This window comes from Chaetodon auriga, chromosome 2, assembly GCF_051107435.1.
Source record: "Chaetodon auriga isolate fChaAug3 chromosome 2, fChaAug3.hap1, whole genome shotgun sequence".
Classification (NCBI taxonomy): domain Eukaryota; kingdom Metazoa; phylum Chordata; class Actinopteri; order Chaetodontiformes; family Chaetodontidae; genus Chaetodon; species Chaetodon auriga.
Genome location: NC_135075.1, coordinates 16960411 through 16974348, shown reverse-complemented (window position 1 = coordinate 16974348; position 13938 = coordinate 16960411). Strand labels below are relative to the sequence as shown.

Sequence of the window (13938 nt, the reverse complement as noted above, 5' to 3'; positions counted from 1 at the left end):
ATGAGGGCTCGAATAAAAACCAACTCGCACATCCTCAACTAACATGAGCGGACACGGTCAATTATTCCCATTCAGCACCAGGATGATGTGAAATCCAGTGCAGGCCGCTCACCGCATCCCATCCGCCCATCCCCTCCTGCCAGCTGCCACTTGCAGTAGTGGTGATGCTGCTCCCTGGTGTGTAGAGGAGGAGAGAGAGCGTGTCCGCTGCCCAATGACAGCGCAGGATGCTGAGAGAGGCTGCTGGGGTGAATGGAGGCGACAAGATGCCGTCTAGAGCGGAATTAACATCGATGAAGGTACATTTGCTTCTTCTATTTCAGTCCGAGTCTGTCCGCGTTTCATGATCGAGGTAATGACCCTCGGAATCCGTGAAGGCTCCTTTGGTTTTTTTGCGCGTTTTGTGAACGACCCGGCGGAGAAAGCACAGGCTATGTGCGCTTTAAAAAAAAAAAAGCCATTCTCGTGCCGTGCTCGTTTGATTGCATAGACACAGCCAGTCAGTGCTCACTTGATATCTGAGAATTTGCATTTTAAAGCCGTGTTGAAACCATAGTGCAGCGCCGTATTTCAAAATAAAGGTTTCAGTCGGCTTCCCTACGGCGGCTTATACTAATATATCACTGGTGTAATCAGATGCTCGACGCACACCACGCTGGAGCCATCGAAAATGTAGGCCCGGTGAGCTGTCAGATGCTTGGTCGTGCTTCCTATGCTGCATCAAATGTGATTCAGCCTCGACACCGGCAGCACACATTAAAACAGTCTGTCTATATTTTAATTGAAAACTCTGTGAGGTCTGTAATTACAGTAAGATTCAACATCTGTCGAGGATGGATCACTTGTTTCCCTTTTTGCATTCACAAGCTGTTTCCAAGCAAGACGATTGCTTAATATGGGGACTGGGTGGACGGTGTCATTTGGAGCAGCACATTTACATCTTCTCATGCAATCAACCAAGCGTTGAAGTCAGTGGGAAGCACGGGGGCGTTTAGGCTCTGTAGTAGAATACGTGATGAGGAGGCTGCATGTGTTGCACTTGCTCCAAGTGGCACTGCGCCGCACTGGATGGGTTGGTGCTTCTTTTCAACATGGAATTTCTATTCCTATTTAGGCTATTTATAGAGAATTGTCCTTCTATGCCCGCCCTTGACATGCGCTCTGACCTCAAATCTCATAGTCAAAGATCTCTGGTTTGAGCTGGTGGTCTTCTTCAATACAGTTTTGTAGGCAGCAGCAAAAAGCCTGCATGCTGGCTTTCAAAATGTCATCATAACCTGATAGAGAACAGTCCTGTCAACCCCACAGATACGCTCAGCATCGCCTGTGGTGCTTTGTTTCAGAACATCTGTATCCTCCTCGCTGTTAACACACCACTGCTTTCTGAATGGCCGGTGATCATTTCTTCAGTGGCCTATATTAGCATTTGCTGGCAGGTTTTCAGGTCCTGGTAACTGTAATTGCTCTACTAATACCTGAGCTGTGTGAGTATGACGTCTGGTCAGACATGAATGAAAGTGACAGCCTGGCCATGAGGCACAAAAAGAGCCATTCTGAAAATGAGCAATCGTAATATTTCACACATCTTCTCAGTGTTTCTGGAGGAGGCTTTGGAAAGTTCAGCACAGAGTCGAGGTTGGGTGGAGGATTACAATTGGCATTCTCAGCTGGCATCCCTTGTGGTATTATCACTGTTTCTGCAATAATACAATAGTCTTTTATTGCACTCTGGTCATTTTCTTCTGCTGAACACTGAAAAATGTGCTCTGGTGCTGTGTGGATCTGCATGGGTGAAGTCAGTTAAGAGGAAAGAGGGGAAAAAAATGGTGTAGAACATAATTGTCAGGGATTTGGAGTTAAGTCAATATTTGACTTAGATGCTGACATGATTAATCACTGAACTGATTCGACAATTGACCGAAAATCCAGTGACAATAGGTTTGAAAATGGCATAAATGACTGCTTGGTTTCAGCTTCTAAAATGAGAGGATTTGCTTGTCTGTCCCTTTTATATATGTTCAAACTGAAAATATTTGGCCTTGTGACTGCTTGAGGCAAAAAAAAACAACCTCATTTCAATGCATCACCTTGAACATTTCTTTTACTATTTATGATCATGAAAATGTTAATCAGTTGCAGCCCTGCACTGAACACTTTAACTTCTTTGATAAAACCCCATGGATTTCAGTATTCCCATATCAATGCTTCAGAGCTCCAGGCAGTCAATCAGTAAAATCTGTGACTGTGGCACACCCATGTGATTAGCGTGTACACCAGTGAGTGGACAGAAAAGCAGCAACCCTGTACCATATAAATCAAAAGAGAAGCAAGCACGAAGCATTTAAGTGAAGAGGTTTGAATCGAGACTGTCGGAGGCGCCGGCTCTCTTTTGAGGTGGAAATCTGTAGTGTTAAGCATTTCTTTCAAGCAGCGCTTGCGTGGAAATTGGTCCTCACCACAGCGCAGTTTTCCTCTGTTTGGCAGGTGTCATCATGATTTTTTAAAGTAAATATTTCTGGCATATGAGCCTTTACTAAATAGCTGACAGTGAAGATTGGCAGGAAACATGAGGAGCGAGGGGGAGGACATGCAACAAAGATCCCTCGCTGGAATCAAAGCATGGAAGTTGCGGTCACATGGCACACATCCCAGATCAGTGGCCCACCAGCATGGCACACTTGGCATCATTTTTGAAACTTTTCCCCACATCACATTGAATAATTTTCCCGTAATTCACAATTACAAAGGCAGCAACATAAGTGAATCACAGCTGAAGTTGAATACCACTTACTGGAAAGCTTTAATAAGGGGGCTGATTTTCACACATGAGTTTTCAAGGCAAGATGAGGCAACATAAAAGGCAGAGCTCTGGGACCATGTGTAAACCTAAATAAGACAGAATGGGATCATTTGTTCATCCCTTTTGGCAAATACTCAACAAAGACAATAGATTTAATGTTTGATCTCTTCGTTGATTTTTGTAAATATCTGCTTATTCTGAATTTGATGCAGCAACACATTTCAACACAAGTCAGGACAGGAGCAACTAAAGACTGGAAAGATGTGGAATGCTCCAAAAACACCTGTTTGGTAACACAGGTAAACAGGTTCATTGGTAACAGGTGATAGTATCATGATTAGGGGCATCCTGGAAAGGCTCAGTCGCTCACCACTTTGTGAACGCATGATTGTATGAAGGATGTTACTGCATGGACTCAAGAGCACACAGTTCATTTGCAAATGATTACTTTCTGTTTTTATTTACAGTAAACACAAGATCCCAGCTTTTTGGAATCAGAGTTGTACAAAGAAGCCACAGAGTCACTGCCTGAGTCACTGATGCAACGGTGGTGACATTGAGAAATTCTTAAAAATGACGACAACATACGACAAACCCAGAAGAAGTTCATTAAAGAGGAACATTTATTACATGTAGATCGTAACGTACACTGACTGGATGATGCTTCACGGGATATTTTACTTTACGCTGCAAACCACAGTACGGCCTCAAGAATGAATCATCCTCACCAACAGTTTCACCAAAAACAAACACACAAAACAAACAAACATTATGAGCCTCAGCAGACTGGATATACAGCAGGTCAATCATAATTTATCATAAGGTGCTTTGGGGGGTTTTTTTTGCCACTACTGTCCATTCCCTGAATGCTGTTTTTGCTTTTAAAACATTTACCAACCAGTCTTCACAGACCTGCTGTGGCAAGCTGACCACTGGAGATAAGAGCTGCAGTGTTTGTTGTTGCACATGTCTGCATATTTAGAGTTTGAATTTAATTTGCCACTGTCTCTCAGAGGGACTAAAGGGGGAAAAAAGATAGTATTTTACACTGTTCATAGGCTATGAAGCAAAATCTTAACACATGCTCTGTCCAGGCCTTAAAACAAATTCCGGTTGATTTGTTCGGCCGTATATGTGAAGTCTCCAGTCGATTTTCTGGACACCTTTTGCTAAGTACAGCTAACATAGATGAAAGTGTCCTGCTTGACCTCCTCTGTCGGGATGCAGTGATCGCTGCCTGGCCGAGTGCTTCCGCGCTGACGATGCTTCAGTGAGTGCAGCTGAGGGCTCCTGTCATCCAGGATCTTAGGGGAGACCTGTTGACACGTGGTTGTCTGTGCCATGAATTGGCATTTCATCTGTCCCTCAAAGAGAAATAACAGAATGAAGTCGAAAACTCGGGATTGTTAGAAACGGCGAGAGCTCCCGCCTCCAGGCTTTCATGTCACCTCGGCGCTGCTGCAACAACTTTTTCCCCCTCACCTTTTGGAAACTTATGCTACCGTGATGAGGTGCTTTATCTCTGCTAGCCCGGGCATAGTCACCATGGCAACTGGGTCTGAGCGGCGAGTGTCACCAGAGGAGAGAAAGCACAATAGTTCAGTTTGATAGACGAGTCTATTTTTTTCCCTCACAGACGGTCCAGTATTCTTCATCACCAGACAGCCTGTGACATGACCAGCGTCCGTCTCTGTCTGCGGCATTTTGTTGTTTAACAGCTTTGTTTATTTCACCTAAAAGTATCTACTATCATGTCACAATGACACCACCGTTATGTGTCATCTCGAGCTTAAATATGTGATAGACTGTGATGGATCTATAGTATGAAATGACAGAACCATTATTACAACATCAATAATTAAGGCTTCCATATCCTTTTCTCCTCGTAAGATCTGCAGTATTTTAAAATCTTGACATTTATGTCATTTTATTTAAAATCGGCTAGAAAGAAGGGACTCCCTTGTATGTTTGAATGTGTAAGTCTTATGTGTTTATGCGACAGTACAATGCAGCAGAGGATTGCTTTATGTCATATGCTGTGAGCTTGGTTACTGTCGTTTATAATTCATGTCTATTGCACTGAGTTGAGGGTATTGATTGTATTGTTTGGTGCAACACAGTGCTGCGTGTTGGTGTCCTCTGGTGCTCTTCATACTGTCACAGCTCTGTGTCGTGTGTCTGTGTATTTGTGATATAATGTTTCACTTTGGTTCAGTTTCGAACACATTATAGTAATAAACCTTTTATCCAAAAATCACCGTGTTCTCCACAGAAAATATGACAGTTGATCATGTAGTAAAGTAAATTGGTCATTGTAATTCAATTCTAGTTCTACCACTGATTTAAAAAACAGTGACATTTTAATGAAACATTTTGCAGTGCATTATTTAAAAAAAAAAAAAAAAAACATCTCATGCATTTTGTCATTACTTCATTAGTTACTCATATAAAGCGATCATTCATCATTGATCAGAACAGACAAATGTGATGTAATACATAACATTGCATGCCATCTTTAGTCTGTTGTTAAGCTGGTGCGCTGTGTGTTTGTAAAGCTGTACTGTTTGTTCTTGACTGTGTTTGCAGCTTTAATGGGATGTAGATAAATGTTGACCAGTGGGAAATCCAGGATGATGCTGGGAAATTCCTGTGGGCCATGTGAAGCGGGAGCCATATTAAATGTGACTGCTGATGTTGACAAATACAGTCTTAAAGCTAACTTCATCTGTAGCATCTTGCAGGCCAAATCTGTTCGTTTTAACTTGCTCGGTTTCTGCACTGGGTATTTTTAAATGCCTTTCTTTCTGTCTTTCATCTGACACATGCAAACAGTTGCTATTCACCTAACAGGTGCTTCTCTCTTGTTTCCTCAGATCTGACTTTGATGTGCTCCACTTATTAAGGCATGAAATAAGTCACCCATGTGCAGTTCAAAGAGTCAGAGCAGCCTCGTTTCAGCGCGCTCCTGTTAAGGACCCTCTGGTGGCTACACCGCCGATTCACAGGACATGTACGGCAGTGCCAGAGCTGTAGGCCATATAGAGAGCAGCCCCGCACGGTCCCCGCGCCTGCCAAGGTCCCCCAGACTGGGCCATCGGAGGGCCAACAGCGGGGGCGGGGGTGGTGCGGGGGGCAAGACGCTCTCCATGGAGAACATCCAGTCCCTCAACGCTGCCTATGCTACTTCGGGGCCCATGTACCTTAGTGACCACGAGGGCGTGGGCTCCACTGCCACCTACCCAAAAGGCACTATGACTCTGGGTCGCGCCACCAGCCGGGCCATGTACGGGGGCCGCGTCACAGCTATGGGCAGCAGTCCCAACATTGCTTCAGTGGGACTGCCTCATCACGCTGACCTTCTGTCTTACAGTGACCTGGGTTCCCTCTCCATGCTGCACCACCACCACCACCAGGGGGTGCCCTCCGCTCTGCTGAGGCAGGCGGTGCGGGGCAGTGGTGGGGAGCTGCTGGAGATGCAGGCCCAGCTCAGGGATATGCAGAGGGAGAACGAGCTGCTGCGCAGAGAGCTTGACCTGAAGGACAGTAAGTTGGGATCTTCCACCAACAGCATCAAGAGCTTCTGGAGTCCTGAGCTGAAGAAGGAGAGGATAATGAGGAAAGAAGAGGCGGCCCGCACGTCAATCCTTAAAGAGCAGATGAGAGTCACTCATGAGGAGAACCAGGTGAGACCAGCCCTCTCAGCTGTCATAACCCCCCCATTACTGCAGTGAGTTTCAGTTGCTAGTCTCTTGTGTTGTCTTTCTGTTGTCTTTTTTGATCTGCGTGTCTCTGCTTTCGCCATTCACTTCTCTACAATAGACCACTGTCATCCTCAGCCCAAGATTTCAGAGAAATATTGCAGTCAGTCATGTTTTTCAGTACTTGTGGAAACCTTTCTGGAAAGAGTTCTTTGTGTGCATTAATATTTAACACACACTCTCTCACATAGTACTCTGGTACAGAATCAATGCCAGAGAGACCACTTGAACCACAGGAAACACAAAACCCTTTAATCTAGTATCCTATAATCTAGCTTTTGAGCTAATACACTGAGCCTTGGGCTTTGTATGAAACCATCTAATAATCCACAATTTTGACAATGAAAACCTGCTACCTCTGTTTGCAGTCCGGCCACAGCATTGGTTAATTTTAGTTTATTTTCAGAGGTTATCAAAAGATTGGCCCCAGAGTGTGAGATGTCAAAAGGTTTTTGTGCTTGCTTCGGTGTGGGGGTGTAGTCATGGCCCAGTTACATCAGTAACTGACAAGAGTAGGCACAAGGCCCAGAGACGAATGTCAAGGATGCTTAAACACTCTCTGTCTTACTCTTTCTCTCTCTTCCCTTTTCCACAGTCTTTCCTTAACTTTTTCTGACTTTGACCATCTCTCACTGTCTCTTCATCTGGCCTTCACTATCTTCAAATATAAATATACAGCCTGTTTTTCTTTCCTGACTAAATGTAGAAAAAATATCAATTTGCAGCTAACTTCTTTTTAATTCACCCCGTGCACATTTTTCTAACAAAGGAAATCATTTTGTTCAATATGGAAACATGATTCTTGTGTCACCTTAATTTCAATGATTTAGCAGATGCAGGAGTACATTATCCTCTGTCTATCCCTGGATATAGTATATAACAGCAAATAGTCCACTGACTTTTAGCCCAGACAGAACATTTGGCTATAAAGCACTTGGTTTAGTTTGATATTTCAGCTGCAAAGAAAGTGCATGGCACACAGAGGTAGATTTTGGAATAGGTCAGCGTATTGCTTGACTGGCTAGAATGAGCTCTACAGCATTTTTTCTCTTCCTCTTTTTTCTTTTTGAGGCAGGCTGTGGCATGATGCAGCTAATTGCACGACGCCTCCAGCAACGTAAAGGTTGAATTTTGCCAGCTGGTTGTGGTCTTTGTGCCAGTCTGTCAGCGTTTCTGTCTGTCTGGTTGGATGATGCTGTCAGCCGCCGGGCAGCCAGTACACCACACATTACTCTAAACGGCAGACACCGTCACTCCACCCTTCAAGGTCACAGCAGGATACCGTTAGCTTGACCCCTAAATGAGACCGTTGTGAATGTCTGCTTGCATTTGTATATATGATGACCATTCGCTTAACAAATACTTTTACCTGGTTTGACTGGAGTGAGAAGGGTTTGCCTGCTCATCCCTGAAGCAGTGCCATGCTGCTGAAGGGAAGGTTGTCGAGCTCACTGCCTCACAGTTCAATGGTTTTTACCTGCTGGTGATCCCTCGAGGGGACCCAGAAGTACCTTGATTCTTTCGTATCTTTATGATTCATGGACATGTGTAGGAACAGTGTTTAGGAGGAGAACGTGCCTGTTCAAGCGAAGCCAGCGGTGCCACCGACAGGACTCAAGCCATTCATCATTTCACTTATTCCGTATGTTCAGTGCGATTAAATACTCAGCGTGAACCATTGTATGTATTTTTAGCTCGGCTTCATACACTGTAGGAGCTGAAAGTGTCCGGCAGAATATGAAAGCTGTGTAGTGTGGGCTTTCATGCCTTTGTGCTCGATACAAAGAGAGGACTTTTTTTTATCCTTAGCCTTGTCCATCAGTGTTCACTCTGACTCTGCACTGAATTATATTTATATCCCTCCTGGTAGGGTTCATTAATGAAGTATGTCGGCTAATAAAAGGCAGATGTGCCTTGTTACTATAATTGGTCTTTTCTATCTTGATTTCTGGGCTGTGAGCGTCCTTACGTAAGTGTATACTTACGGTGGGATGGTTTTAGAGGCTGATTGAGGAGCAAATTGCCTCATTAATAATGGAGTAATTTCAGGCCAATCATTACATCTGTCTTGTATCACCCTTTGCAATTGCATCATGTGCCTCAGGCCTCTATTAGCTTGAGCAAATGCCATGCATTATTTATTTTTTTAAAAATAAGATCTGGGAATATGTGCTTCATTTTACCACATTTTAGGAAAAGAGGAAAACCATTCAGGCATGAGAGTTTGTCTTTCTCCTGTTTTGTGAAGCACAGACTGCACTGTGAGTGAAATACCAACCGTAGCCTGCAGAACGTTCATCAAGACAGTCGATGGTCATGACTAGAGGTAATGATTAGCCCAGGATTGTTTTGTGAAGCGCGTTTTTAATGTACAATGCAACTGGCTCAGGCTGTTACAACACTGAGCTGTTTGACTTGAATTTTTTGTCATGCCGAAGCTGGACAAGAGCTGCTGGAGGGAAGTGTGTGAGCTAGAGCGTACCATATCTGACTGAGTCATGACCACGGCTGCTCAGCCACCCAGTCAGCCCTCATCAATGCAATCCCCAAAATGGAGGCTGAGCTTCCCATATCACACTGCTCTGTGCATGGATACCGTGCCTCAGACTTGACATGTTTTTTTTTTTTTTTTATTCTTTACTGCCAGCTGTCGATTGTTACATGTCACTGAACAGTAAAAGTGTGAACGTGTGAACTGGGTGGGACTGTTGTGTCTCTGCAAAGTGTTGGGGGTCGGGTACATTTGGACCATATTGTGAATAATTGTGCATGCTTATGTGCATGTGTATGCACGTGCACAAACATTACTTGTGCACGTGTGGATCATACAGTCTGTGGTGTGTATTGTATGTGTGTGGACAGGGTGCAGTTGGTTTCTTGCCTTTGTAGTTGATGTAGCTGCTAATGTGTGTGCAGAGGTTTAGTCATCACCACCAGTCTGGATTTGGTGTGAGAGAGAGACATAGTCACTGTTATTTGTTTGCACATATGATTCAGCAGGTGTGCACACTGCACAGTGTACATCAACGCAGTATGTTTTGAGTCAACATCTGCCTCTGTTCAGTTGGCGGCAAACAAGCTTTTGTATATTCATGATGAGCAAAGGTATTGATGGTTTCCTTGATGCCATGACACAGTGAGCTCATGTGGACGCAGGATGTATCATGTGAACAGTCAAAAGAGCCCATGGATACTTCCTGTGGCAACTACCCCCACGTCTGAGCGCATAAGATGGCTGCTGCTTCATCCAGAGGACAGGAAGGTGATGAAATGAGGTCTCTCTCTCCTCGCTTCATCTCAACAAGATGAGATGAAATACAGAGAAGCAGGGAACATTTACAGAGTGCAAGGCTGGTGAGATTAAGGTGGGAGTGGAGGATGGAAGAACAAAGCGAAGGGGATAAGATGTGTTACATTCGGGTGTCTTTTTCTCCAGAGCCACACAGTTTTAGATTAGATAAAAGCAAACAGGGCTAAAATATCCACCTTAACAAGTAAAGTGAGAATCCAGTAGTAAAGATGTATTCTTCTTTGAACCAGGAAAAATGAATTGGACAAGAACTGGAGGCCGTTCCTCAGGAGGCTGTCCATGAAGGATCGACCACTAATTGCAGGTTTTGGAATGTGATGTCTGGCTCCTCACGCCCACAGGTCCACTTTTCACTACTCTCTGATATTTTATATGCAAAATATTCTGCAGGTACAAACACTGGAAGATAAAACTGGAAGATTTCTGTGTTTTGTAACAAGATATGCAGGAATGATGAAGTCATACAGACGGTGAAAGACGAGGAAAACCGATCTGAGAAGAGTGCATCTTGTGTATCTGTGTATCCTGGACCTGTGTATTTTTGCTGTTATGAAACTCCATATAATATATGTAGCAACTCAGGATGCCCACTGTGACATCCTTTCATGAACTCAAATAGGAAAAAAAAATAATGCTAGAACCAAATGGTGTTTACCCCAGGTGTTATTTTTAATTAACACTTGCATGAGACAGGCTTTGTAATGTGAAAGGCATTCACGTGGTGATGTTGGTGTAGAAAGATGAAGCTCAGCCTTTATATTTACCGGAATGGTTTATTGATTGGCTGCACTGGAAGATTGACTGTCTGGTTTTCATGCAAAATCACTGTGAAATTATAGCTTCACCCCATATTATCCAGAAGCTGTGTATCACTGAGGATTTTGCATCCATGGGAAGCAAAAGATTTGATATATAGCATTAAATCACATAGCTGTGATTCGTAGTACATACACCAGAGTCTAACAGAAGTACTGGTGTGTGTGTGTGTGTGTGTGTGTGTGTGTGTGTGTGTGTGTGTGTGTGTGTGTGCGCACGCAGCTTGTATTGTCCACTTACAGTTTGATATATAGATTGATATCCCGGCAACAATGCAGCATATAAAGATATTAAAGAAAATATTGGTGTCAAAGTGACCGAGGACACAACATAACTGTAGGATCCCTGCTTCTAATCTGGCGGAAGACTGCCTCTCGACTGTGTGCTATCACTATAGCATTGCACATTCTATAGCATATATCCAGATTAATGCAGCAGAACTATAGATGTTGGCTTTTTAAGTTTTCTTCTTTGCTAAAACCTGGTGCTTCATTAACCACCATGCAACTCGACTGCCATTAGTTTGGTTGAGAGATTTGACTGTTACGCTCTTAGTGGTTAATGTAGCTGCGCACAGTTAGCCTCATGTAGAGATGAGTAGTGGGCCACAGAAGTCTGCTAACCTCATTTCTTTCAAACTGCACACCCTCAGATATTCTTTTTGTCTTCAAATTCATGGTCTTCAGACCCACCCAACACTGACTCAAGTGACATCACAGGAGGCAGTTTCATCAGATTTCGTGCTCCCTCTGGTGCCAGAGTGCGATACATACAACTTACAGTATTTCACATGTACAGTAGTGCTCTCCGGGACCTGTAAACAGACCTTTTTGTGTAAAATCAGTAGAGTTGCCCTTTCAAAAGAGAAGAAATGTAGAAATGTACATTCAAAGTTAGTTGTGGCCTTTTTTAAAGTAATGATCTATAATAGTTAATAGATAATAGATAGTCATCATCGTCATCGTCAGTGTTAATGGTGGGACTTAGAGAGTGGACTTTTAGAGACTTGATGGTGTAATTCTGAGATTAAAGAACTGTGCGTGTGTGTGTGTGTGTGTGTGTGTGTGTGTGTGTGTGTGTGTGCAGTTAATAACAGATAACAGTGGCAGTAAATTAAAGGAAGCCTAAGGATAGGGACCAGTCTTTGCTTTATCAAATTGAATGATGATCGAGTATTACAGTCGGCTGTTCTGTTAAATGAGGAGAATTTCTAATATCTTTTCAGGCACATGCTATACTCTCCAGATGATAAACTGATGTATAGATCAAATATATTTTCCGTACACTGGGTGAACACTCATAAGTCCCGTAATGAAACTATCATTCAGTATTCAGAATCCAGTGTTACTTAACTCCTGTGTGTTGTCCCAACTCTCAGATTTCTGTATTCACGTCGCTCTCTCGCTTTCTTTTGGCTGAGCGGAGACAAATAAATGCCACGTTCGCAGCCATCGCTGTGGGTGTAATTGTATATTGTCAGCCATCACGACATACAACACAGAGATTAGGAATGTAGTAAGCAGTAGGCTGCTCTGACTCAGCGCTCAGCGCTGGAGCTGTCCATCTGTCAGATACACCCACCCTCTCTCAGCACACACACACATACATACGCACAGTATACCACACATATAGCTGCTCTATAGGTGCCTGTGCCACCTGGTAAAAGAACTGAAAATCACCAGCTTTGAGCATCATTCTGTCTATAGAGTAGCTTGATGCTAATGTGTTGACAGTCTACATGTCTGACAATACAACACATTTAAGCCACAAAGTCTGAATATTCATGGTCCCCAAAGGATAAAACCTACTGTCTCTGGGGATCCTCTGTTTCCCTCTAACGCCACCATGTGATTGATATTTTTTTTATTATCTCAACAATTGATCGAATGGATTGCAATCAATGGATTCTGTCCTCGAGGATATTCATAGTGCCCAATCTAATGACACTCACATCACCCTCTGCTGTATGTTCTGTTTAGTGCTAACTAGAAAATGTTAGCATGCTGTCATGATAAACTAAGACTGTGAACAAGGTAAACACACCTGCTGAACATTAACATGCTGAAAGTGCTGCTTTGCCAGCCTCAGTGAGCCACTAGCATGCCTGTGGACTCTTTAAGTTGCCCATGAGACAAAGCAGACGGTGTGAAAAATCAAACTACCTGTGTGTGTAATTGAGCTGCATGTAAGCAGATGGACATAGCTTTTGGCATTTTGAGGTTTGGTTTTGGGCAAAGAAATGACAAAATCTGACTCCTTGTCTGTTGTAGTTCTCAGAAGGATTTTGTGTTTCTGCACAGAAGGATTTATGACAGGCAGTTACCCCTGGCTGCCCCAGGTGTCAGTTAAAGGCAGGAGCACTGTAGCTCAACATCCCTCCTTGACTCCTGTGAAACCTCTGGAAGCTCATTTTCAGGATATGCAGTGAAAGAGAAGCCTTCTCTTGAGGCAATGTGACCACAACGCCAATATCCGCTGAGTCATGACTGACTCACAGGAACTGGTACAGTTCTGCTCCAGACGTCGGGAGGACACGGGAGGAATGGCTATATAGGCTTTTTAACCCACAGTGCAATTATGCAAATGGAATCATTGGACTACCTCCTGCAGTTTAGTTCCAAGACGGCAGGCTATTGATCAGGGCAGAGGGAGGGAGTACTGATGAGGAAGGGAGAGGCAGCGGTGTCAGGAGAGAGGAGATGTGAGGAGAGACACAAAAGTGTCAGTTTAACAGTCTGAATATTGCCCTGTGTCATATTAAATTGATCTAGGGAAGCAGCAGGGACTTATTCTCTACATGGTCATAACCAGTCATTTCTCATTTTGATTAGCTAAGTCTCATGACAGCAATATTACCTGTATATATTTATGGTTAAGAAGAGGTAGTTTAAGTATTTTATTAGGGATTGCTCCACATGTGAGGAAAATAATTGTCCCTTTAAAGCTCTCAAGGTTCGGACGGACAGTGCACAGATTGTTTCTTTACTGTAAATTATGTTTGATGACAGCAGGAATGTCAGCATGTGGCAGCACATGCGTGTAAATGACTGGACTGCACCGAGTGTGAAATTGAGAATTTGAGATGCATGAGTTGGTTTCTGTTGTTGGACTGACTCACATAAGGGAGTGTGACCAAAACTGTTGAAGATGGCAGCAGTCCTGCAGTCAGCAGAAAATTCATCAGCCCCTTCTGCAAACACAAACACTGCCCCCCGGTGGGAGGGAGAGCACATTGCTTGACATACCTACAGTAT

At 43.6% G+C, this 13938-nt stretch overlaps 1 protein-coding gene across 11 annotated transcripts in view; it reads left to right on the top strand.

The window, feature by feature from the left end:
* Positions 1-69: 69 nt before the first annotated feature.
* erc2 (ELKS/RAB6-interacting/CAST family member 2) overlaps positions 70-13938 on the top strand; it is a 41418-nt gene continuing 27549 nt past the window's right edge. For 6 of the 11 annotated variants that reach the window (XR_013079239.1, XR_013079237.1, XR_013079238.1 and 3 more), the window contains exons 1-2: positions 187-299; positions 5674-6483. Coding sequence is in view for 6 of the 11 variants with exons in the window: in XM_076758633.1 (XP_076614748.1) it covers positions 5809-6483 (675 nt within the window). In the remaining 5 variants the exon portion in view is untranslated. Of the gene's footprint in view, positions 300-5673; positions 6484-13938 lie in introns of all 11 variants that reach the window. The other 5 variants (XR_013079240.1, XR_013079241.1, XM_076758656.1 and 2 more) reach the window with 1 other exon arrangement.